Here is a 27,275-nt window from a genome sequence, read left to right as displayed (position 1 = left end):
CTGTCAGTTCCAAGTGATCTCAGTAACCATCAGCAACAGCTCTATTCTATACAGTTTGGCCAGAAGAAAGAAGTATATTTCCATTCACCATTATTTGTGGCATTAATATTAAAACACAAAGGATGATTCTCATGTGGGAAACACAAAGGAAAGAGATAGTTTTTTCTTGCCTTGAATTATCTACCAATTCTTTCAGGTTATGTTTGGCAGTCACTTTTTGTGTGTCACAGGCTTATTCTTTTTCCAAGGTGAGAGACTCTATCTACAAAGTCACCAAATAACTGAAGGAAAATTCATGCACAGGTAAACCATGCATAGAAATAAATCACGCAAATGAAAACAATGCTTTGGAAAATACTGATTTTGCAGATAAGTTATTTCTTCATCTATCTGAAAATTTAGAAGTGCATATGGTTATTTAAATGCTAATTCTCTCTCAGATTCTGTGAGAAAACCTGCATAACACACAGCTGTCACAGGTGTAACCAGAGAAGCAGGCTCAGCTCGGCTTAAGGGTATGTCAATGGCCCAACTTCAGCATATTTGAGAAGACATTTCAAAGACTCAGTAAAGATCAAGCACTATCATCACTGCAAGCATTTTCTCAGTTTCTTTAGTAAAGAAAGCATTAAAATTGTAAGATGCTGTAACCTAATTTATCTAGCTACCTTTGAACCCAGCTGCAAGATGTAGTTATTACAAGTTTAAAAAAACCCAACATAATTAGATACCAAATTCACATCATTTTTTGTAGGTTATCTATTTACTTCTGAATCGAGAAAGGTAAGTTTTTAGAAATAGCAGATTTTTTTACTGCTTGTGTACGCATCCTGAACAGAGCACTGGGGTTTTGTTTGTTTGCTTTTGCATTCAGTTTGACCAGAAGCCTTCCCTGGAAGACTTTAGCTTTGGTTCAAAATTCACATTCTTTTATTTGTTCAAACAGCCTGGATTTCAAGAATGGAAGGCAAAATATATAGCAAGCCAAATACCATTTCCCCACTGTAAAGTCAACACAGAGAAAGCAATGAGGCTCCTGAGTGACACAAGACTATACCCTATTAGGTGCTCAAATAAAACAAGCACACCAATTCTGCAGAAAAGGAGTTGATACAAATAACAGGCAATACACACATACAGATACAAGCATAAAGGACCAGTATCATAACAGTGAGTACAACAATCAGACATAGGATATCATCAAGTTAGCCAGTACTGAATCTTTATAAATATTAAGGCAAAGAAGGTATTTGAAGACAGTGCAATAGGTGTGGGATTTTCCCAGAACAGCTGTTATTACAACAGGTACAACTGACTGCATTTGTAAAGGCCAGGTGAGGATACTGCAGTTAAAATTCAGAAAACAGAAAAACAGAACTTGAGTATCCTGCCACTTTAATAATGTATTCTATATACGCAGGTATCTCTTTCCAAGTTTTCCTCTAAGACGTCAATTAGCTGCTTGATGCACCATTCCACTTTGAATACAAACTGCTACTGATTAAACACAGGTTTTTTCATTCCACTGGAAACAATACAGCCAGAGTTCTTTACACTATGTCAGCTCATCTTACTAAGAAGTTACACAAAGCTATCAGTCTTAAAGCTTAAAAAGACATCACCACTTGCTTTGTAAACAAAACCAATTCCTATACTGCAGGTGAAAATCAGGTTAGCTTAACTCTATCCCTTTTCAAAACATTCGCATTGACTATTGTCTTTTTACAGATACTGAGCAAACCATACATGAGCCTGCAGTATGCCTTAATAGCAAAGGAGGCTAACAGGAGTGGCAGTAGCAAAACCAGTCAGTAATATCAAGCAACTATTATTCCTCTTTGCTTGGCACTTCTAATAAGACATCTGGAATACTGCATTCAGTTTTGGGCTGCCCAGTATAACAAGGATATTGATAACGTGAAGCAAGCTATGCAGAGGCCCATTAAGATGGTGAGTGGGCTGGAAGACTTGCCCTTTAAAGAGAGGATGATGGCACAGGGCTTGGGTTAGAGAAAAAAGTTCAGTGGAACTTTAAAAGCACTCTTCCAGTACCTCCAATGAGGTTACCCAGAAGACAGAGCCAAGTGCATGATGGAAAGACATGAGGAACTACAAATAAATTGAAACAGAGTTTTCAGTCAGAAATAAGGAAGAGATTTTTCACCATGAGGGTAGTCAAGCATTGGAACAGATCAGCCAGAAAAGTTTTGCAGTTCCCATCGTTGGAGGTTTTCAAGGCTCAGCTGGTTGAAACCCTTTGTAATCTGATCCACCTCACAGGTGAGAGTGAATTATTTTATGATTCCAAGATGTTTAGAGTTTCATTTCCACCCTGCCTTGGTGTCAAATTTAGCTGATATGTCTATGATTTCAGCTATTTTCCTTACTTCCTCTTTTGCTTTCTTTTTATTAAAAGAAATTGGCAAAAGGCCTTAAAGACAGCGCGCCATACAGTCTCTCTACAAGCCAGACTCTAAACACGTGGGCACGTGCAGATACATCAGGACCACAGATCAGACCAAAGGTCTTCTGCACTCATTACTCACTAAATACAGCAATCTGTTAGCCCAACTGTAAGACACTCCAGATCGAGTTCCACCTCCTAAGACAAAACATTTCTTTTGAGACAGTGTTCAGTGGGGATTTTTTTCAACATCTAAAATGAAATTATCATGGCTATTTTTAATTCAAGCTAAACAGCAAACACTTTTTAACTTAACTTTTCAGATTTAAAACAATCACAATATTGAAACATACCCTACAGATTTAAAAAAAAAAAAACGTCACAAGTCAACTATTTCCTTAACAATGCACTACTCAGGTCAAAGGAGATTTCTACCAGTGATTCAAGTTTCACCAAGTATTTCTAAAACACAAACTGTCCCACCTACAGATGGCACTACATATCACAGCCAACAGCTTAAAAGACTGGTCCCTCCTGTACACATACTTCTCACACGATTACTAGTAGTAAGAGATGTTTAGATTTGTTAGCTGCTTTGCCAACGCATACATAGAACTCAGTATTTAATGCACGTAAGAAAAAGGTATGCGCCTTTCGCCCTTTTCAAATTGAATTTTTTTTGCTAGTTTCTAGTACTGAAAAGATTAACATTCCTTTCTTGCTTATGACTGTCTTGAATTTCTCCTTTATTCCCCCCCCCCCCCCCCCCCCCCCCATCTTTTTGTACTGGGGAGTAAAACAAATAAAACTGTCAAACAAGGTTCCAGGAAACATAAAGCATGGAAAAGATGACAGATTGCTGTGAACAGGAAAACTGCAATCTGTAGCTCTAATTTTCTCTAACACAATAACCTGTGAGGATTACAAACTCAAGTCTTTTGATCCAGAAGCAGGAAGGCAAAAGCAGAACTAGGCTATGTCCCATCAAAAGTCCTCAGACAACCTAAGCTTGTATACCACTATTCTATGTATATACACAAGCACGCATTGCTAAAAAGTCATTCCCAAAGTCAGCTGTGTAGAAAGTTCGTGTAATACAATCCTTAATCACTTTAGGGGAGCATTATATTCCCACTCTCAAGAAACACTCACATATACCATCAAAGTGTCAGCTGGAAGAATACTCATTTGGCCCAAAATAACTACAACAAAAATATATCATTAAGGTAAAAGAAACAGGGTTGGAAGGTATTACTTCGAAGGCTAACAATTTGCAAGCAAGAAAAAAAACGTGTCCCATTCTTATCGCCTACAGTACTACCAGCCTGGCAAGCAACAGAATATAGCTAAAATAATCTCAAAGCGCATCTGGTATGCCGATCTGGTTGTATCTGGTTAATGAACTAATAGCGAATTGGGCAGCAGCCTTGCAAGTCTAAAAAGTGACAGTTTCTGTTGAAAAAAAAAGCTTGCTATGAAGAAAATCAGATATACTAAACTCGAGTTCCTTCCAATCTCTAGTAAATTCCAGCAAGCAAAACAAGTAATTAAATACATACTGTACTGGAATTGTTATGCCCTTGGATTGATTAAAACCAAATATTAAAAATAAACCTAAGTAGCTAAAAAAGCAGGATATTATTGAAACCAAAATGCATTAAGTTTCACAGGATAAAAACATTACTTTTCACGTACTACACATACCAAGTATGTGGAATATAAACTGTCAATACATAAGAATTTGTCCTCATCATTTTTATTAAATTTCAAAATATTGAGGGAAAGTTATTGCCTTTCAAGTGTATAAATCAAAGAACAGTCACTGAAGAAAGAATTAAGGCCAATAAAATGTACAAGATTATATGTTTACTGTAACAATTTTCATACATACTTGAAAGCTAAACCAAGACATTCAGATATACTAGAAAAAGCAAATGAAACCAACAGTGAACTACCACTCTTCAAAATTGTCCATCTTTACAACTATAATGTGTAAGCAGTTTTCTAACTAATGAAATACAAGGTAACATTTACTGTTGGCAATAGACTGTGAGAAAAGTTTGGTTTCAGTTTCACATAAACTAAGATCAACATCAATATATGCAATTATGCTTTTAAATACTGGCAGTAAATGTAAAATCTGACCTTCATATACCAAAGGTCAAACAACTGTCTGACTTTCACACGATGCTTGAGACAAAAAAAATCTGAATGAAGACAGGTAGCTTTGTCATAGATGTTCAAATCTGGGCCACTTAGAAAAATGACCAAGTATTTCACACTATATCAGGTTCTGTTACGTAACACTATATACCATGATCACCAGACTGTACTGGAGAAGCAGATGTATTATCCAGCAAACATCTCAGCTGAGAACATACACTGAAGTCTATGGTGAGACCTCCCAAATTAGGCCATTCTTCCTTACAACACGTTAGTAACCTTGCCATGATAATGTGCCTCTTGTCACTCGTGGAGTGTCATGGACACTGGCAGTCTACTAGCACAGGGCAATAAAAACTAAAGATGCAACTTTGTAATTAAATTGCACCTTCACATGGGTCTATGTAAAATTTAGAAAGAAACAAGGACAACACTACCCTTTAGCTGGTAAGTTAGTTTTTCTTATTGTGGACGTCACGGTCGCAAATTAAGCAAACTTTTATAGGATAAGCTTTCCAGCTTCTGGAAAGGGTTGGGGGAGAATAATCACAAAGCCTGGATTAAACAATATGCACTATTCTGTACTTTAGATTTCAGCAAGTTTCCCCTATAGTGGAAGCACAAAACCTATGCTATGGTTGGAACAACAAAATGGCTTGGTAGGGACATAAACCCTCAAGTCCACTACACTGTTCCAAGGTGTATTTAAAAGGGAAAAACCCCCAACGTTTCAGCCATTTAAGACAGTTACACTGCTTTTAAAGACCTTCAGTAAGGGAGATTTGCCCACATACAGCTATTCTGGTGCTTCGGAAAACATTTAAAATGTTTTTGCTAAGCCTATTAGTATAGTGTAAGTCTAATACATCTTGTATAGGCAAAAAATATTATCTTCCTTTTTTTACATTAGCCTACAAAGGAAAACTGTTTCCCAATTAAGTATTCAATTCTTTTAAGCAGCACCAAATCTTTCCAGTCTTCACTTCTTTTTAAGCTTTTCAAACTTCCCTGTCAATCTCTAAGCACTTAAATTCTTCTACATCTTTTTGCACCACAGTACCTTAAATTTTACATCTCCAGCAAAGCCTTATGCAGACCAAGTAGAACAGAACAGTTTTACACCACACTTACATCAATAAGGTGTTTCTTTTCATGTATTAACATGCCATGGTTGACTCACCTTGAGATACAAAAATGACCCAGATCTTTCCTGAGAAACCACTTCTTAACTATTCAACCTCTTTATGCTACTTTATTCAACTTGTTTATGCTACTTTAGTACAACTAAAGTGCAGGACACTGTACTTGGTGCTGCTGAACTAGAGCCTGCCCATTAATTACTTCAACTGCTCATGGCTTCTGAAGCAACACACCATTCTCCTCCCATGGTTTAATTTATAATTTAATCAGGATATTTTCACTAATAACTCAAACTAGGATGCATTTTTTAGAAATTTTAACTGATAAATTATCTCAAAAGATAGCCTGTTAAACCATGCCAGAAGTTTTACTGAGGTCAGAATTTATCACATTTACTGTTTCTTCCAACCACAACTATTACTACATTAGAAAGAAACTGTTTGACAAAACTGTTATAACAATTATGATGGCTGTTATTTGGCTCATTTATCACTTTCAAGGAGCTACAAAAAGACTGCAGAATCATTCCCTGTACTTGTTAAACCTGGATCCTCCTTTCCTGCCTTGCTGCTATATATGCCCTTTTTAAGTGTTTGTCCATCTGCAATTTTCTGGAACTCCATCCATCCTCCACGACCAAGGGCAACTATAATGACTCTTAAACTGCCTCATTAAGTTCTCTGCACATGCAAACATGAAATGCATTAGAACCAGCTTATTTCAAAACCCCTCATTAGACAAAATAAACTTTGCCTATCCTTGCCCACCTTATTGTCTACAGTCCATTTTGCCCCTGCTTCTAAGAGACTTTATTTCCACCATACCTTCAGAAAGAGAAGTTCTACAGCTTGAAGCCTAAGATTTAGATGATGGCATACAAGTAAATAGTACAATGGTGTTTTCCATACTATTTCTCATACACCCTAGCATTACTCCATTTTCTCCAAAGATGATAATTCTTGGAGAAAATTTTCATTAAGGTGACTATGATGACAGTGACCTTCTCTAGGCAATTTCAGGTAACTAAGATTCCAAAGAGACATATAATTTAAGTTTTCCAGTGTATAAATAAGACTAAAAAAAAAAAAATCAAAGGAAAATCATCTATTCCTACACTGCAAGTTCAACTAGATTTTTAATCCCTCAGTGTTCAATTACTTACAAACCTAAAAATACAGTATACCTAGGCTGCTCAGTTTTTTCATGTAAAGATATTTTAATGACTGATCTCAGCAATATATAAATCTTGTCCCTGGCTAGACTCATCTTTTATCTACTAGCCATTTTCTACTTTCTGATAGAACACAAAACAGCTCTTGCATTTTTTCTATAGATTCCTTTAAGGCATTTCTGATGCATTTCATACTAGCTTCAATATGACAAATTTTTAAAAAGCACTTTTTTTAAACTGCACAAACTCCCTAGCACATCACACATTTGCTTATGTTCTGCAGCTAAAAGGACTTCTTACACAGATCAAGCAGCTTCTGATAGAGTTCACTCAGTAAAGCATCCTTACCACTTTACCTTGCTGAGCAGTACAAGTTTCTGAGCTTCCCTACAGGCTGCAGCACTGGTCCTTTGGCTGTTCTCCCCCCAGTGCTCTTCAGCTCTATTACCATTTCATGAAAATGGGTCATCACAGCACACTGCCTTCAGTTATTACTGTGAAGCTCACACACCTTTGCTAATGCTGTCTGTACTGAAGGCACACTTGAAACAAAGTTCACCTCTTTGGGGACAAACAATAGGTCTGATGCAATAGAAATCAAGCAACATTGTAACTTGAACAGGGAAATCCTGATTCAGGAAAAACACATCAATGTGCATTTCCCTGCTCAGTTTTTGAACCACTCACTAGGGACAACTGTATTCATCTAGTTTTCAAAAAAAGTCCTTCCAGAACACAGATGGAAGTTGCAGAGAATTTCTTATGAACAGATGGAAAATTTTACTATCAGAAAGATATAGCTTCAGATTTCCCAAATTATTAATGGATTAATGACAGAAGAGTCATCAGTATGGATGAGTAAAAGCATATCAAGCCTGTCTGCAAGGTTCCAAATTCAAAGCATAAATCCAATTTAATGGTCACTTAGTGGTACATTTGACAAACAAAGTTTATAAATTTTTGACTAAGCAAAAGGCATACATCTGTTACTAAACATTTCAATATTTAAATCCCCTATGACTATTGATCTTAATAATGTAAGTTTTCTATTGAAATAAATATTTTATAAAATGAAGGAAGTGTAGAGAACAACGTTGAGCTAATAGTCCCAATCAGAAAAATAAAACAGCAGTTTCTATATCCTACCTCTACACTTGGGCTAAGGCTGCTCGGCAGTGTTTCTGATGTCACTGTTGTGCTTGGAAGGCTGGAGAAGTCCCAGGTATTCACAGGCTGTATTGGTTCAGATGGCTGAGAGTGATCAATGCATTTTGGATTGTCCAATAAGGTCACTTCATAAAATTCTTGAATATCTAAACACGTGAAAAAAAATTGAGAAGTTAAGCTTTATAGTTACTAAAACATTCTGATCTTAACACCATCTTCCTCCTGCAAAACAAATTAGATACCTACTACTTTATCTATCTATTATAGATGAAGCTGTATCACCAAGATCACATGAACCTCCCCACAGGATATACAACTCGCTCTTTACATCCCATATCTCAGAGCCTAAGTGTCCCCACTCACTTTCGACTTCTGCCACCAACCCCAGTAGCATGATCTGCAGCAGGAATGGCAGAAGCGTACGGAATAACCACAGCGGAATAGTAGAAGGGATGGGTGTCTATGCTTCAAGTTATGGTCTGCATTATTTCATCTAATGCAGCCTTTGGTTAGCTGAATTCTAATGTTCATGGGCAACATCAAAAGGTCTTTTTTGTGGTATATTTTAATTAGATGACCACAGGAAAAAAGTATACTGATGAAATCATCAAGAAAAGTTGCAAGAAGTTAGGAAAAAGGAAATTGATCAGGATGGGTCCTCATCTGCTTTTTTAGTCTAAGTAACAGAAATAGGATGAAACTTTTAACAGTATGAATTACAAGTCATACTTATGAATGAATAAACAGCTTTTTCTATAACCCTGAAAAATCAACTGGAAACTTCTAGGGAACAAGACTCTAGCTGTATTGGTGTTTTTAATGACATCCTATCCACTACATGAAGCACCAATAAAAATAACACAATCTAGAGAAGCATAAAAGGTGTTTCTGTGAAGTATAAGCATATGAAACTTGCTAACACAACTGTAATCACATCTGTAAATACATTAAAAAACAAAAATCTGAAAAGGTATAGGCTAAGGGAAGGGGAGACAAATGAAGTTGTCTTATAAAGCTTTTAGTATCATCTTCAAAGTAAAAATCTGCTAAACAGGAGTTGTAAATTCATGTTTTCAGTTACACCAACTTCACAGAAAACAAACATACAGAAACAGTCACCCCAAGTAAATAGGATCCAGCCATGAGTAAGGAGAACTTTAATCAGCAGAATCTTGTAGCTTTTCAGAGGTTGCCCAGAGTCAGCAACAGAGATACAATAACTTAATTTCTTTATAAAGCTGTACCACAAAAAAACCCCACACAAATAAGAGAAGTCTAACTGTTGCTGGTGTTCCAGTCTTAGATTTTTTTTTTTTTTTACATAGAAATTGCACTCCTGCTCTCTAACAGTTTAGAAGACCACAATTCTCAAACTCCATTTGTGTCTCTTCTCTGAGCAAGAGTCAAATTCCTATCAACTGCTTACATTAATTTTTAAAGTTATACTTGCTCTTAGTGCTGCTGATTGGAAGAAATAGCAGTGAGGGTTGCAGGAGATGTTAAGTGACCTAGATATACAGGAGCAAAGCAGCCTAAGAGATACAAATTGTCTTTAAATCTATCTTTCACATTAGCTTCTTCAGTTGCATATTTGTCTTGTAGCTGCATTAACATTAATACATCAATCAAGCACACCAAGTAAAGATTTTTTTTTCCCCTGATAGAGAGTACTTGGTATATTAAATAGGCAGTGGTTTCAGTTGATTCTATAGCTGCAATCCACAGCAACCAAGCCAGGAAGATCCCTACATTATTTATGGGAAGGGGTTATTTGCGCAACTGTTTTGCAACAGAAATCTAGGGCACCGATTGTCAATTCTGCTACCATTCTTTTAAGTCCCTGCCAGCGGAGGTAGCCATTTATTCATACTGCAGAATGACTTGTTTCAAAAAGCACTTTATTTCCCATACATCTTCTCCACTTAAGTCTATGAATGACACCATAACAGGCTTACTATTGAAAGATATCAGAAATATATACACCACTTAATATGGGGGTTAGTTTATGTTTATCATGAACTTGCTCCAAATCTGCAAAAAAAGTTTCTAGGAACATGGTGTCTAAATGATAATATCTACCTTTATTTTGGGGGGGGGAACAAAACCAAATAAAACAAAAAAACCATTTCTTTACATTTTTACTATTCAGAATGCAAACATTAAGTACTTTGGAGCATAGGCAAGCAGTCTATGCACCCTGAATGGATTAGGTCCACAAGGAATGAGTGCTGGACATTTTAATCTTTTAAAGCCATAAACTCAGGCCATACAAAATTCAACCTAAAAAATTTCTTCTTCTGGTCTAGTGCTATGTAGCAGCTCAGAAAACTATTTCATCACATGAACACACTTAAATATCTACTGAAGTCATATTAATCTGTGGATGCATTATTAGCATATAAAAAGTTCTAATATTTTCCTAATTCTTACAAATAGCAGGTAGTAAACCACTAATTTTTTAAGTTATATTTATGGTTAGAGTCCCTCTTCGAGCTAGATGTGCTTTTTTCATGTCCCTGCCCTTTTCTCCCATATTAATTCCAAAACAGATTTTATCTCAAATTAAGTTACAGAAAACTAAGTTACAGAAAAATAATCCAAATCAGGTATCACACAACAGCAAAAGAAAACACAGATGGGGAACATTTCTAACTAGAGGGGGAACATTAAAAGAACAGCTGACATAATTAAAAAAAATAGGAGCACAAACTTTCAGGAAAGCCAAAGTGACAAAAGTGATGAATGGTAGGCAACACAGAAAATCATCGTGGAATTATGTCAGTTTACAAGTAAAATCACATTAAGTAGCCAAATCAGCGATATGTTTGACAGCAACAAGAATAAAAGTCTCTACAAAGCAAGTGACAGACCACCAATTCTGAAAAGGAGGACCCTGAAGACATGAAAATTATTTTTCTTATTAGTAATGTGAAAAGCTAATCAGTGGTGACAAACACTGTATTTTTTCCAATATTCATTACAGTAGAAGTTGACAAACTACAAGCAGTTTGTCAGTTATTATTTCCCCACCCCCCCTCATGTTTTCTACTCATCTTAGTGTTGTTCTTTGAACAGGCTCATTCACCAGTAATGTGATACATCGGAAGCTAAAACTGTTCACTCTTAAAGGAAACAAGAAAGAATTATCTACCAAATATAAATTGAATCCCAAACCAACTTCACAAGGGAGTTCCACGTTCACTGAAAACCACAACACAGTAATTAAAAGAACAGCAAAGCAAACAAATTCTTACAGCATCTCCTAAATTAAGTATATTTGATGGCACTTCAAGAGTCTACATCAATTTTGTCTAGAGGATCTGCCTCCAAGGACAAGGATTCCAACCAGCAACATGACACCATTCCTTCAGATAGATTTGTTCCCTGCTGCTTAGAAATCAGACATAAGGCCTCTGCTTGCCATTTCTCCTGGTATGTGGAGAGCCTGATACTTTCTGCCATATATTTGGGGAGTACACTTGTAATCAGCATAACTTAAGATCAGTCTATGTTCTAAAAATCCCATTGTCAAGCCAAGCTCTCCCCATATGCCTTTCCTGCAGAAAGGAGTATGTAATTTTAGTATAGTCAGATAGTAAAATAAAGCTGAACAGAATTATTCTATGCATGAACCTTTCAGTAACTCTAACTTCACAAGTCAAAGATGGGATACCTATAATTGCATTTTCTTGAGTGTAATCCCATAAACAAGGTGTTAGCACTGCTTGCAACAGGGCATAGGTCTCATATTAAGCTAATAACCAGGCGTCTGGACTTGTCTTGGCCTGCCTGTAGCTTTGTTTTAGCTTGTCCAACTCTAACAGCAATTTTCTAAAGACTTATCTAATTTGTATAGCTTTTACTTAGCTTCAGATAATTGTGATGTAACATCTATTTTTATAAATATTTCTATATGAAATACACACAGTTTATGCATATTTAAATATATAAATTTGCATATAAATGTTATATATATTCCTTATATATTATATAAAAATATATGTAAAGCCCGTAGGTGTTACATCACACAATTGTCTGAAGCTAAGTAAAAGCTATATTTAAATACAGGCACACACAGAGACTGTATATACAAATAAGACTCTGTGTGTATTTCTGTAGCTAACAGGTATCAAGTAGTTATTCTGTGGGGAATTAATTGCCCATGGCCCCAGAATAAAGAGCTCCATAGAGGAGCACAAGTATAGAATGAGAGCAGAGGCCTTGAAAATAAAGGCATAGGACAGAATCGAGGCCTCAAGGCTATAAACAACTCACCAACTGCTATTTACTGGTCAAAGGAAACCAACCTTGAGAACTGAGCAAAAACAGTTTTGGGGATAACAGAACAAAGAACAAGCATCCAGCATCTGTAAAACACACCATATATACAAGAAATTCAGATGAAACATGGAACTGCAAAGTAATGAAGAAAGAACAAAGCACAGAATATGTTAGCAAACAAAAATAACCTCAAGAAAACACAACATTGAGGAAGAAACCATCAACACTGTACATCTCTATGGGAAGGATTCCCTGTTCTTCCCTGCCCATATTTTAATATGGTTTAGCTTTCCAACAAGTATTAAGCAACTCACTAATTTTTTACATGATGTTGTTCTTTATGTTTCTAATATTGGACCTTTAATGTTATGGTATAGCAGGAATCACTAAAATTTCACTGGCATTTACTACTTATCTACCTGAAAGGAGGTTGTAACAAGGTGGATGTTGGTCTCTTCTCCCAAGTGACAAGAGACAGGACAAGAGGAAATGGCCTCAAGTTCCTTTGCCTCAAGTTGCACCAGGGGAGGTTTAGATTGGATATTAGGAAAAATTTCTTCACCAAAAGGGTTGTCAAGCATTAGACCAGGCAGCCCAGGGAAACAGTTGAGTCACCATCCCTGAAGTTATTTAAAAGATGTGTAGATGTGGCGCTTAGGGACATGGTTTAGTGGTGGGCTTGGCAGTGCTAGGTTAATGGTTAGACTCGATCTTAAAGGTCCTTTCCAACCTAAATGATTATATGATTTTATTTTTTTTTTTAAGAAATTAAAAGCAGTCCTTTGACAATCACTACTGGGTTTAGGTTTGGCATTTTTACACTTTAAGCATCTTGACCATTTGTGGGTTATAGTTGTTTTTTCTTAAATAAATACCAGGAAATTCCACACAAACTTAATGTTTCATCGACTAAAACACACATTTACTACAACAGACTGTGCTGGACACCGCATGTAAAACTGAACTGTTGGCCTTACACCATACACTATGTAAAGTTGAAAACTGCTACTATAATATACACAAAGTTAACAACCACATTTTTATATGCTGTATCCTCATTTGAAGGCTTTCAGTTTTAATGTATTTAACAGCTTTGTGCATGAGCAAGAGTTAGCTTAGGAAGTTCATCCTGGTTTTCTGTTTGCTCTTTTTTTTTTTTTTTTTTTTTTTTTTTTTTTTTACAAACTCTAAATCCATATTTTGTATTCTAAAATGCAAAGCAGGCAAAGCAGGAGGGTCACCTCCCCCGACCTGCTGGCAATACTTTGTCTAACACAGCCCAGGATACTCTTTGCTGCCTTCGCCACAAGGGCACAGTGCTTGTTCATGTTCAACTTGGTGTCCACCAGGACCCCCAGGTCCTTCTCTGCAGAACTGCTTTCCAGCTGGGTGGCACACAGCATACATTGGTACATGGGATTGTTCCTCCCCAGGTGCTGGACTTTGCTCTTCTCTTTGCTGAACTCCATAAGGTTCCCATCAACACATTTCTCCAGCCTGACGAGGTTCCTCTGCACAGCAGCATGACCAGGATTTACATGCTCCAGCCATATAGTTAATTCTGCACTGACATCAATGAAGTATTCCTTTCTGACAGACGTTCAACAGCAGAACAAACAGATTTCAGCCAATGTTCAAGTCAGCAAGCCAGAAAACCTCTAGATACATTTGCATCAACATTCAGACTTTACCGGACAAAGCATTTCCAATACCAGCTTCATTCAGGAGAACCTTTTCAGTATGACCATGCTCCCTCAGACTTGCAAGCAACCAAGAAGTTTATTAATTCTTTCAGAAATTGACTTAGTTCAGTTTAGTAGTTCACTTGAAGATCCATCCATGTGAGCAATTCCTCTGTCATCTCTCATTGGTCTGTCTCTTCAGACATTCACTCATCCAAATACCCATTTTTTTTTGAATATGGGTAACTTCATAAACAAACAGGTCTGACTACCTGTACATTGTCCAGGAAGATGTGTCATCCCATTACAAATTAAGTACTTCTCTAATTCAAGGGGGCGGTTGGAAGGGGTGGTAAAGACATCCTTCTTTCTTAGGGCTTCCTGCCAAAGCACCTGAAGCACTGAAAACTTAAGACTTAAAACTACTAGAAAGGAAAACCAAGGTCAACATGTTATTCCAGTTCAGGGCAATTTGAGATGTATGGCATCTGCCAAATTCTTAGCAGCCCTACACAACGGATGTACAGACAAAACATGTAGAGAGTCATGATCACTGTCGGAACAGACAAAAGAATCTGCCAGTGCTACAGACTTTCACTCTTCAGTTGTAAAGCAACTCCTACTAATTTTAAGGACATCTCAATCCTGCATGCTTACTTCACCTGCTATATCAAACTAAAAATATCTATTTAACACAAGTGAACTGAGACTTGAAAAGTATAGGATTAGTGATCAATAAGAAAATACAAACACAAAGAAAAGCTTCATATCCATTTACCAAGTCAATGACCACAGTCAGCTAAGTATTCTCTTTGTGTATTCACTGGTTGCGTTGTGTCATAGTCTCTGTGTCCAGGCAAAAATAAATGTTTGCATTCATACTATGGAAGTGAAAACCAGCCTCATCACAGCCCATGTAAAGCCCCTTTCAGGGTTAGTTGGTTTAGTTTGGTTTTGGTTTCTCTTCTTTAAAAATCTAAACCTACTACTGCTGTGCACAATCAAGACAAAAATGAAAGTTGAAAGTTGCAGTGCAACTTTCTCACCACTCATGTTCTGTTCTACAAGATCCTTTACTACAAGCTAGAGCATCCAACAGCCCTTCCACTTGTTTCAGTAACTGTGTCCTACCCTTTAATCCTCCACTCTGCAGATGCCTCTTTACTTAACGCAAATTCCAGGAGATGCTATTTTCCCCTTTAACACAAATGCTCCTTAATTTGCGCTGAACTGAAACCATCCTCATCTAACCTCAGATCTAGTTGTTTGCTTTTATTCCTCTAGCTGTTTTTTACAGACATGTTGAACTCCTTGCCAGCCTGTCTACTTATGATTTCCAAACTGTTCATTCATATTTTTCCTCTTTGCTTACTAATCACTCCTTCACCATACCCTCACATTGTCTCTCTCCAATTTTCCTTCAGCAACCCACAGGGTCTTCTCCTCTATGTTCAGAACTAAGGTAGGAAAAAACCTAAAAATTAAAGTTGTCACCACACAGACAAAAATTGGCATAACAATCCTCCAAATGCTATCCAAACTCTTTTCAATTAATACCACCTCATGCGCAATTAGTCATCATGAACCTAAGCCTAAATATAAAAAAAACACACAACCAAATCCAAACTAAAAATTAACTCCCAGTTATCCACCCTTTCCAAATATTTCAACCCCAGCTGCAAATCAGCAGCCAGTATAACAATGTACTTTTTTTTCTTAAAAGAACGCATTTACTACTGTCTTTAGTGGTAATAAAAACCTGTCAGGGACAAAGGAAGTGTTACTACTAAGGCTTATTTGTAGGACGTCCCCTAAATAGTGTCAGTACAGGACTGAGGAGGTTTCTCTCCAAATGCGTTCATAAAAAAATCAAACTATTTTTGGCATGAGTTCACTCAATACTCTAAGCTGAGCTTTCATACAGGTGCATAGCTCTGCTTTAGAGGAGACAGCACAAGCATTGGTTTCTTCTACCAACATAAATCTCAGACTCCAAGGTATTATCTGACATCAGTGGCAACACAAGGGTGGGTGACATCACATACTAGCATCTCCATCAGTGGTAACACTTGTACATCTCTTGCAGCCAAATTCTAACACAAGTTTCTGAAAACAGGACTTAAGTTTGCAACACTTCTACAATTTGTCCACAAGTTTTCCTTATTGCACCTCTGTCTTAGGCTGACCTTTTAATTTCAAGCCAAAATAACTCAACTTTTTTGAGAACATGTCTGGGAAGATACTTGCACACAACAAGATTCCTATAAAAGCTTTACCAAAGAGCTCTAGAGCCTCCCCTAAATTGGAGAAGGAACATGAAGCTGTTATTCTAGTGTCAGCCCTACACCTTCTGTGATCTCTTAACATTCTTGCAAATTTGGCCTACTTATAATTCAGGAAGCCATCTGTGCAAGGAGACTACTAGTCAGCTGCTAGAGTTCAGCTTCTTTGAAGATTCATTCCACCTGCACCAAAACAAGCATCATCCCTCAGAATACAGGCAACCAGATGCACAGGAGGCATGTGGCATTCCAGCTGCAGAGCTGAACAAGATGGAAGCAGGCCTAAGATTAAGACCAAATACCCTCTCTCGTGTTTTCCCCCTTCCTCTACACTGTAGTGAAACAAATGTTGAGGGAGATTAGGAGCAAAGCCAGGTACACATCAGCATGGGAGGAGACAGGCATCAGACTCTGGGAAAACAGGTAAAAGAACACAGGAAATAAAGTGAAACAAGAACAGAAGTTTCACAGAACCTGGAAACTATACCAATTATTCCCAACTTTGACTTTCTTTTCAGCCCCTGGATGAACAGCAGATTTATTGGCAGTTTTCTTGTCAACAGCCCCTTTTAATGGTATTCCTGTGAAGAGAATACCATAATCGATAATTCTACAGTGCAGCTATTCAACACTAAATACACAGTCAGTATAATGACCACAAGGATAATCTTTTGCCACAACACGATTTATCTGCATACCAGTAGCTACTCAACTTACGCTAGTCTTACTTGCTATTTTAGGGTACCAAAAGCAGCACCTAATCCCAAAAATTCAATACATTGCACTGTCAGACACACACATGTAATACAGCATGAGAAACACTTAAAAAAGCAAGCACACAACCACCCCAAAACTTTCTACACTTCCGAACTGCACTACATACATACAAAACAATAAATAGTTCTTTAAAAAAGAGGAGTAATGAGACTGTTCACTCATTATTAGGTTCCTTGAAGAGGAAGACGAGAACTTCTTCTAGAAAATGGGACATTCTAAAGCAAAGACAAACTACATGGCAGAAGCATACTAACAATGACTGAGTTAACACTCCAGTCATCTGCACACCAACTAAAATGTTTTATCCTCCCTCCATCTGGATAGAGAAAAATACATGAAAATGATCAAGTACTTAACTACCTTTGAAAACACAAAGCCAGGTCAAATCTCTCTGAAACTGACCAGCTTTTGCATAAGTTTTGGAAGGAGACCATAGTAAACCTAATCATAGCATATCCTTCAGAAACTTGTCCAAAAACCAAACACATCAAAGTTGCAAGAATTATATTCCATGGATGTTTCAGCCTAAAACATAGTAAAGACGTATTTCAGAAGTTGCAATCTGGGGAAAAGCTCAGAAAAATGTAACACGGGTAAGATTTCCATGTGAAAACACCCTGTTTAGCATCTACAACAATTTCAGCAGTATCTAATATAACAGAAGATCCAATTCTCTCTAAACTTTCCTCCAATTAAAAAAAAACACAACCCAACATTCACTGATTATCTAACTAGAGCCTCAACTTACTGTCAAGAATTTCTGGATTCTTAATGTAAATATTATTCAACTGAGTCTGAAAGACCTTGTAGTAGAGCCTCAGTAACATTTAGAAAATGGGAAGCAGTTCACAAAGTAGCCTTCCTCAAGTTAACTGAAGAGCAGTCTTACACAATGACACATACCCACAACTAAAATTTTCTACAAGGCCTGAGCTGATTTGAAAAGTTAACTGCGTCATTACGCCATATGCTCTATTAACTAACCATATCACTGAAATAAAAGCTGATACTGAAGTTTCCCCAAGAACAAGTACTTTTGGTTTCAGTTATAAAGAAGAGCTTCTGCTTTAACTGTGTTTGATTTCAATTTAGCCAGCAAGTACAGAAAATATTTCCATGCTGGCTAATTGAAAGGGAGCTAGAAGACAAAGAATGCCTACAGAGATGCCACACGCAGCTCAGAGAACCAGGGCTACATGCCATCTAGCAGAAATGTGGTCAGTCTACTCCAAAGGGTACCAACTTTGAGGAGTACTGATCGAATCCAGTCTACGTCCATCTAAAATCTAGGGTTGTTTTCCTAGTTCAGTTCAGAAAACCAGTGTGGACAGAGCTGAGAAAATGTTTTATATTCCTAGAAGTTTCAGCCCTAGTCAGACTGCTGACAAACCTGAACAAAGAGTTTACCTTAATGCAACCGTCAATTTTACAAAAATTTCGGAGACAGGACTTTTTCTGGTGTGTAAAAACAAATTAACACTATCTTTAATATATTCTGTCCAATTCATAAAGCTCATGAATGCAAACTATGGCTAACAAACCTTAATGATTACTAGGGGGGAGCTGTTCTTTGGTTCAGTAAGGATTATGGAAATCACTACATTTTTTTCTTCAAAATTTCCCACACTGGATATTTAGTGTTAGGAATACCCAGTGCATAAGCACAATTCTTGAGGCAGCTCTTCATGCAAAAGGACTCCAAGTGAAATAAACTCATATGCTTACACATATGAAATTCAACCTTCCCTTGTCAAATTTGCCATTTTATACCAGAAAGCCTTTATATGCATAGCTATATTAAAAGAAAGAAAAAAAAAAAAAAGACAAAAAACCAAACACTTAAGGCAAGAAAGAAAGCAAGAAAGGCAGCACAACTAACTCCATTGCCAGGGTATGTAGAGACTCTTTTAGAATTCCCTTTTTCTGACAGCTGTGCAAATTGAGTTATTGTCAGGAAAATGAATATTTTTCAAGTAGTAAACTATCTCATGTTTCTAGCTATAACTAGGAATATTTTTAATTTTAGAAGACTGTTTTAATATGGTCAACTGCAGCACACAACCTATTAGAAACAGTCTTTAATTACACAGAAAGATTCAGTATATGAACAGAAGTCTGCTTCAAATGTTTTTCCCTCAGAAGTGTTAGACTTCTGTAAGTGTTGCATGTAAGTGTTGTTCCTCCTATATTCTCAAAAAGACAAATACATCATATATCTGTACCTTTACAAGAACCTGTACCTTCTGAAGAAGGTAAAAGAGTCCCAAATTAGAAGCAGAACTTATCTGTGGAATTATTACCCCACTATTTGAAGATAACTTCACTTTGGTAAAGAATTTGACATTTAAGTCTATTCTGTGCTTCCATATGTGGATATCTTACTATGGTCTTTTAATAAACTGACTCACCAATTATCAGAATATCAATAACAAGCTATTTTAACTACAGCCAAGAATTCATAAGCTAGAAAAAGACAGCACACAATTCTGAGACTGTACAACAGGAAACTTACTTAAAACTGACACGATTCTCAAGCTGATTTTAATTACACACCATTGGTATTCATTTAATTAAAGTACCAAGCATCATTACACTTGGCTGGTTGCAGCAACAGCAATGGGAAATACCACATTACAGAAGACACAGAAAATAAAAGAAGGGCTTTTTCACAGACCGTTTTAAGGAGGTCATGTTTGGTTACCAATTTTGTTACTAATTTGAAGTTCTTACAGTTATTTCACTTAAAACAGAACACTGTTGTGATGTCAGTTTTGTAACACTTGTTGTTCACACTGACTAGTTACTGCTCTAATTCAAATCATTTAAAGCCATAATTATATATTTAAGAACTAGGTCAAGTTCATAGATTGCTGAACTAAAATTTTATTGATAGAATTAAAAAAGAGAGGACAACATAAAAAAGGCTTAAAAGAGAAAACAATACCACTGATTCTTCAGCATCCAAATGGAAATTTTTAAAAAATTAACCTTTAATTTCTTCATGTGTATCTAAATATATGAAATATTAATAAAATCTGTAGGTTTCAGGAATATTTTATTTCCCCCATTATAAACCCAAAGATATATTTCTGTGCATAAAGTAATGTCTATTTATTGCTTGAAAGAACAGTATTTGATTGCCAAGTTAAAAATCGTACTAAAAAAGATACATGAAGTTGACAGCAGATCCTGACTGAAGCCTTCACAAACATTCTCACCTACCATGGACAGGCAGGTCTTCGATATAGTGCAGTAACTTGGCAGAAAAAGCAGAAAATAAACTAAATTCTTTTTCCTTTTTAGTATTATTTTATTTTAAAAAAACAGAAACTAAAAGTAGCACACTTTCTGGAAGAAGTATCTATAGGAGAAATAACCTGGTATTTGAGCTTGAAACTTTGTCAGAACAGCATGGGCTATTTCAGGTGGGAACACATTGCAACTTCTCTAAAAGGCACACTTAAAAATCGGCCATGAAGTGATGTGAAATGCAGTATTCCAGGTAAGCCTAACATGCAACACAGCTGAATACTTCATCCAGCCTGCTCCCAAACCTTCATGGAAAGAGGACAGGCAGAAGCAAGCTCAGGGTCTTCCCAGTAGCCACAGCCATCCTCCAGATCACATCTTTTCCAGGGAGTCCCCAGCTCTTCACCCCCATCATGCAGCAGTCACACCAAAAAAAGATGTTTCCAGGAAAACAATAGCCAGGAGCACCCTGCCATGAACAAGAACTCCCCGGATGTATTTCCACAGAAAGGAGGAGGTTAGAGAAAGACTCAAGTTGACAGCATAAGTTGCTTGGAAAATACTAGCCTTCTGTGTTATCAACTTTCAGACTAACAGCTTGGGACCATACACACTCTGTAATAAACAATCATACAGTGAACCAACAAATGCAAACAATGCAACACACCCAAGAAGCATGACACCTACTGTGCGTGCACAGATGAATTGAACTCAACAAAAATTAGGGTCATACAGCTGCAACATACAACGTCTTACAAGACCAGAAAACAGGCCATGTAACCCACCCAGACAACACCACATTCCCCTTTTCTGCTCCTGCAGAATGAAGCCAGCAGACATGAGGTGGCTTGCTGTTCCAAGTTTACTACTACTAGGTGCAGAGTTATTAAAACAATGAAGATCCATATGTGAATATGAGAAGCAACTATGTCTTGCAGGTTAGAATATCAAGGACTAATAGACTGGTATCTTATTCAATGAAGAGGAGAAAACTGCATGGGTCTTCAAGACAGATTAAAAAAAAAAAAAAAAACCACACATACACCCAGAACAAGAAAAATGGTAGAATCATAGAATCATTCAGGTTGGAAAAGACCCTTTGGATCATCAAGTCCAACCATCAGCCCTACTCTACAAAGTTCTCCCCTACACCATATCCCCCAACATCTCATCTAAACAACCCTTAAACACATCCAGGGATGGTGACTCCACCCCCTCCCTGGGCAGCCTATTCCACTGTCTGACCACTCTTCCTGGGAAAATTTTTTTCCTAATGTCCAGTCCAAACCTCCCCTGTTGGAGTTTAAAGCTGTTCCCCCTTGTTCTGTCACTAATCACCTGTGAGAAGAGACCAGCACCAACCTCTCTACAATGTCCTTTCAGGTAGGTGTAGAGAGTGATGAGGTCTCCCCTCAACCTTCTCCTCCTCAAACTGAAGGTAGTCAACACTGAAATTTGCTGGGTGGAAATACAAGGCACAACTGCAGTACATTAAGCTTTTGATGCAAGACTTTTCTGATCCACCAATGAGTGAATCCTGTTCATAGATATCCCACAAGTATTGTGTAGCTTTTTATCATGGGGTTGGTTAGCATCAACTGAGTATTGAAGAGAAACAGAGTTCCTGTAAGTAAAGGATTTCTGTAACTGACTTATTTTCACAACTACCTTTTCCGAATTTACATAATAAAAAAACTACAGCAAGATTATTATCTTCTGAAAATCTAAGAAGATTAAATAAATGCTCCAGAAGAAAATATTCCACATGCAGCAACACATGTTTATGTTTTGCCTGTCCCTGTGTTTCCACCACAACAGAGATTCAAAGAAGCTAATATACTATGAAGCAAGACACACACCTGTAGGACACCAACCATTCCAGTACCCAAATAAATTCAGCTACAGTGTCTGTTATTAGTACAATTCAGACACAGGTTACTTTGTTAAAAGACAAGGATGCAGAACTTCACAAATTTTACTCTTGAAGGTAAACTAACAAAACCGTTTCATTCATTAGCTGTCAAAAATAGTGACAATTGATCAAAGAGAAACCACATCTCACTACTTCCCTGCAGAAGTTTCCAAATAAGTCAGGATTCTGCAAGTTGTATTTATGCTCAACTTTTTTCCCAAACACACATGCAGGAAATTCAAGATTACATGTAAGTAATTTAACCAGACTTACGAGAACATTTTAAGTGAAGCACAACAAATATGCTAAGCTAAGAATTAATAGTGTTTACACTACACTTTAATATCTAACAAGCAAAGAAAAAAAGATCACTGTAGTATTCCCTGAAGCATTAGAGGTTTCTTCTCATTTACTTCAAGTTAACTTTGCACTTCAAATACACATTTTGTGATGTTTTTAGAGATTTCTCTGCATGAACATTTGCCTGAATCATACCTTAGATTAAAATCATTTCAACTCATTCATTAACCTGTAACATATGGACTCACAGAAAAAAAAAAAAAAATCACCTCCTCAGAAATTGCTCAGGTGAATAAAGATATGGGGAAAAACAGTCTAAAGTAATCTACAATAACTTGTGACAAGAAAAAATTGCACCACAGTTTTAAGTAGTTTGGGCCAGTCAAAAGCCTCAAATAAAGTAAGTATATGAAAGAAGTGAACTGTTGATCAGTAACAGCACGTGTTACTATGCAAAATAAAAACACAAGGACAAAAAGCACGTGGCTTCTAACAAAAGGGCAAAATACCGTTTCTTCTTAACACTGCAAGTGACAGCACAAGCAAGAACCAGCCGGCTTGAGCACAAACTGAAAGAAATCAGCCTTTACCTATCAAAGCCTGGAAGAGGTTACTTTGGAAGATGCTGATGACACGCTCTATGGAGTTTCGCAGCTGCCGGTCCTCCGCCTGGCTCAGCTTGGAGCGGTATTCCTCCAGGAGGCGCAGGGCTCGCTGGGTATCTGCAACCGGAGACCAGACACACCGGTGACCCGGGCGCACCAGGTAGGAGGACCGGGGATGCACACGCCGGGGACGCAACCAGCCTCCGCGCTCGGGACCGCCCCAGCCCGGCAGCTTCTTTGTTCGCAGCTGGGAGAGCGCGGGCGGGACCGTGCCCCTCGGCGGGCTCGCACCCTCCCGCTGCCCACGGACCGCCGGCTCCCGGCAGCCGCCCCTCCCCGCCCGTCCCGCCGCCGCCGCAGCTGTCAGGCAGCGGCCGCGGGCAGCTGCCGGGGCCCCTCGGCGTGCGGCGCTCACCTTGCTTCCTGACGGGCATGGCGCTCCGGGGCCGCGGCGCTCCCCCGCCGGCCGGGGCTCCGCCTCACAAACTTTGAGCCCGACTCGGGGCGGCGCGGCGGGGGCGGCGGTGCGGCTCCCCCTGCCGGCCGGGCGCGGGGGGGGCGGTGGCCGCCCCGTCTGACCGACCCACCGACCGACCCGCGCACCCGCCGGCGAGCGAGCGGCTCCGCTCGGGGCTCCCACCGGCGCCCGCCGCGGCGCCTCCGCGAGCGATGGGACAAGCCAGGCCGGGCGGCGCGGTGCGGTGCAGCGCGGCGGGCAGGGCCGGGCCGGGCCAGGCCAGGCCGGGGCGGGCAGGGCTGGGGCGCTCGCGCCGCCCGCCGCCTCCCGCTCGCACCGCTCGGAAATTCCAAACTTTCCAACCAAAATGGCGGCCTAGAGGCTGTGGGGAGCGCGCCCCCCCACCACCACGTGACCGGGCCCGGCGGCCGCCCAATCAGGGCTCGGCTCGGCCCGGGGCCGGTACCTAGTTCGTGGGGCGCGGGGGGAGGAGGAAAGGTGAGCCTCGCCGCCCGCCTTAAAGGGCCGGCGCGCGGCCGCCTGGCCCCGCCCAGCCCCGCGCGAGGGGGCGGTGGCCCCTCAGCCCCGGCCCGCCCGCCCGGCCCCTCAGCTCGCTGGAGAGCTGCCGCCGGGCGCCGGCGGGGCCGGGGCGGCACCGGGGAGCGGAGCGCCCGCCGCGGGAAGGCGAGGCTGGGTCCGCTACACGGCGCCGAGGCTCCACGCTCCGCCCAGCCCCTCAGGGGCCGGCAGCATCGTGCTCCCTCCCTCCCGCCGGCCGCGGCGGTGCGGCCTCACCGGCGGGAACGGGAACGGGACCGGGACCGGGACCGGGACCGTCCCCCCGACGAAACCCGCACCCGAGCGTCCTCGGCGCTGATCGCCGCCGCCCCGCTGTAGGCGTGAGGCGCTCCCTGGTGCGGCGGGGCCGCTCGCCCGGGCGCACCGCTGGTGACGGCCGGCGTGTGCTCTGGGAGGGCGGGACAGGGACAGGTGTGCCGCCGAAGTCACCCGACCGTACCGGTTATCCCCTTTTAACTGCCGGTTACCAAACGGGTATGCAGCTGGCAGAGGAGTTAACGACAAAAATGGACTAGATCACTGCTGGCACTGATACTGCAAGAGTCCCAGGCATGGATCAGCTCCTGTTGTGCTGCCTACCGTAAAAATACCCAGCTAGAGATGTTCCTTGCTCCAGGAAGCTGATAACCTAATTACATGACAAGAAGTCATGGGACAGGCAGGGGACACAGATACCCTACAGACCTTACTGGCTGACACAATAAGCAATACAGAGAGCACTGGCATCCACCTGTTGCTCGGTTTGGTTTTTTTGTTTCAGTCATCCTGGCAAAGAACAGCATGAGAAGGAGAGGAAGGTCTTATCTGAAGGAGGATAAAGAAATAGCTTTGCTGTGGTTAACAAAGGACATAAGGTTAACATAAGGACATCATGGGAAAAATCACGAAAAAACTTACTCATCTGAAAATTTCAGAAATGGGCTGTATAGGCTGATATCATGGACCGGTCAGAATCATGAAAGCTATTTTCTCAAAACTGGCATGGAAATGATAATGAGGTGCCTTCAAAGGCAGTACAAACAGCTGGCTTTTTTGTGTGATAGCAAAGAGGAAAACAGAGCATAGCAATGGGTGACTTGGATAGAAACATGTGTGAGGTAAATGATCTTTGCAGCATATTCTTGATTCCCCTTAAAGGGAAAATGTGTATTAAAACTGGTAAATTTAGGGGTAACTCAAATGCCTGTAACTGAGGGGGAATGTTACTTATTTCTCAGTCAGATGGAAGATCAACCAGAACCTCAAATCAGAAAAACCTCAAACCTTGTATGAACGTGCATATGAGAGGCAGAGAGAGACTTGAAAGTTCAAAGCAAATCCTGTTGATGTAATTTTTTTGATCCAAGCTTGCATTTCCATTTACACTTTTTTGATTTAAACACAACTGAAAAGGCACACAAGCTTACCCCAGGTACCTAAAAAGTACCTGGCAACTCTTGAAAATTTGAAGTTTAAAAATTAGGACTAGATTTGGCTGTGGCAAAGTCCTTGTCTTAAAAAAAAACCTTACACTGCAAAAAACCTAACCCAGATCTAGAAAAGGCCTCTCTTCTCTCTCTCTCCATCTCCTTCCCCAATACTCCCATGTTTTTTTACTTAGAGTTGCACCAGGAGTTTCTCCTCCTCCCACATCTGCATACTGTGAAATTGTTCACATACCTCATTGAAGAAAACAGAATATACATTTAGTATATGCTAACTGACACACATTTCCCGTTTTCCTCCTTTCTAGTTGTATTTTCATACTCTCAGAGTTTTGGCACTAACTGGTACCAGTGCATATATTTTGAAATGAAAGCATGCTAAGAAGGGACATTGGCAGAAGCCTCCATCATCTGGCCTCATCAGATTTCACTGTTTACAACAGCAATAAATGTACTCTAAAGGGGCCATAGTCCTCTTGATGTCAGAGGAATATATACACAGAAGGAGAGGAAGAACAGCCTAAATTTAGCTAGCAGAAAGAAGACATCTGCAGCAGTTAGGTTGGTTTTGCTGACTGACAAAAATGTATTATTACAAAGCAAAAAAAGAAAATTTTTTGCAATTAAAGGAACCACCATAAAGAAGCTACTTTTTTCATAAAAAGGATTTGATGTTTCCTAGGCTTTTTTATTTTAAATAAGAGATAATCCTGTTACATACGGTCATTGTGCTGGCGATAGAGAAATAATCCCATATATAATAGCCTGAGACAGCATTTCTCACTTGTTACTAATGCTCCAAGAAAAAAAAAAAAAAAAAGAAAACATCAAAGAGGGGGTCAGGATGACGGATCAGCAGGCCAGGAAGCAATTAGGTGAGCCTTATTGTACCTCCGAGAGCAGGGTTGGTTCCCGGCACTTCTGTTTCAGTTCTAGGAGTATATTTGTTGATTGGAAGTGGTTGAACCAGAAAGCACAGTATTAAACTTCAGTATATAAAGTAGTTTTGAAATTCCAGCACACATAGAAAATATTCCATGAATGGAAAATAGCATTTTTACTAGCACAGTACAGTAAGAGTCAATGTTGCAAAACTGTCCTGTATTACACATCATGTTTTTCAGGCTCTGGTTTTCAGGAAATGGTGCAGTTCCCTTGGAGGAACTGGGTATGAACCAGAGCATCATTTATGCCACAGCTTAAGCAGTATCATTTAAATCAAACCGTTATAGGCAGCATACAGAAAGGCTTGTACTTAAATTGTGACTGGTGTGGTCAGCATACAAGTCAGCATTATGCTGCGCTCAACACGGCCTGGCTGTGCTCCAGAACGACCCTTGGCGGAGGAACTCCAGAACAATTATACGAAACAGCAGCCTGTAGCCATTGCAGCCCTCTTGGCCCCAGCAGCGGCTCAGGATCTGACCGATGGTCCCCTCTCCCTGCCTTCAGATTTCCCTGTTAAAATCCTTTCTTCTGTGAGCGCTGCCAGCAGCCTGCATGTGACGCTATCTGGGACCATACCTCTGGCCGGGACAGGCAGCTTGCTACAACACATGTACTGCTCTGCCTGTTGCAGGACATGGTGCTTAGGGGGGATGTGTGACAGGAGCAGGCGGCTTTTGGCAGCAAGGAAGCCAGCACGGCACAAGCGTGTTGCCCAGATGTGGAAAAACTTCTGT

The 27,275-nt window shown here is 39.7% G+C and overlaps 1 protein-coding gene across 10 annotated transcripts in view; it reads right to left on the bottom strand.

The window, feature by feature from the left end:
• Positions 1-23,957, bottom strand: part of DLG1 (discs large MAGUK scaffold protein 1) — a 169,302-nt gene extending 145,345 nt beyond the window's left edge. For 4 of the 10 annotated variants that reach the window (XM_074877505.1, XM_074877509.1, XM_074877507.1 and 1 more), the window contains exons 1-3: positions 23,549-23,817; positions 23,119-23,250; positions 8,025-8,191 (exon numbers count right to left, since the gene is read on the bottom strand). In XM_074877505.1, coding sequence (XP_074733606.1) covers positions 8,025-8,191; positions 23,119-23,250; positions 23,549-23,567 — 318 coding nt within the window. In that variant the 5' untranslated portion in view covers positions 23,568-23,817. Of the gene's footprint in view, positions 1-8,024; positions 8,192-23,118; positions 23,251-23,548 lie in introns of all 10 variants that reach the window. The other 6 variants (XM_074877503.1, XM_074877504.1, XM_074877519.1 and 3 more) reach the window with 5 other exon arrangements.
• Positions 23,958-27,275: the final 3,318 nt, after the last annotated feature.

Source organism: Strix uralensis, chromosome 9 (genome assembly GCF_047716275.1).
Source record: "Strix uralensis isolate ZFMK-TIS-50842 chromosome 9, bStrUra1, whole genome shotgun sequence".
Taxonomy (NCBI): Eukaryota; Metazoa; Chordata; class Aves; order Strigiformes; family Strigidae; genus Strix; species Strix uralensis.
The sequence above is the reverse complement of the archived record's forward strand: the minus strand, read 5'-3'. Positions and strand labels throughout refer to the sequence as shown.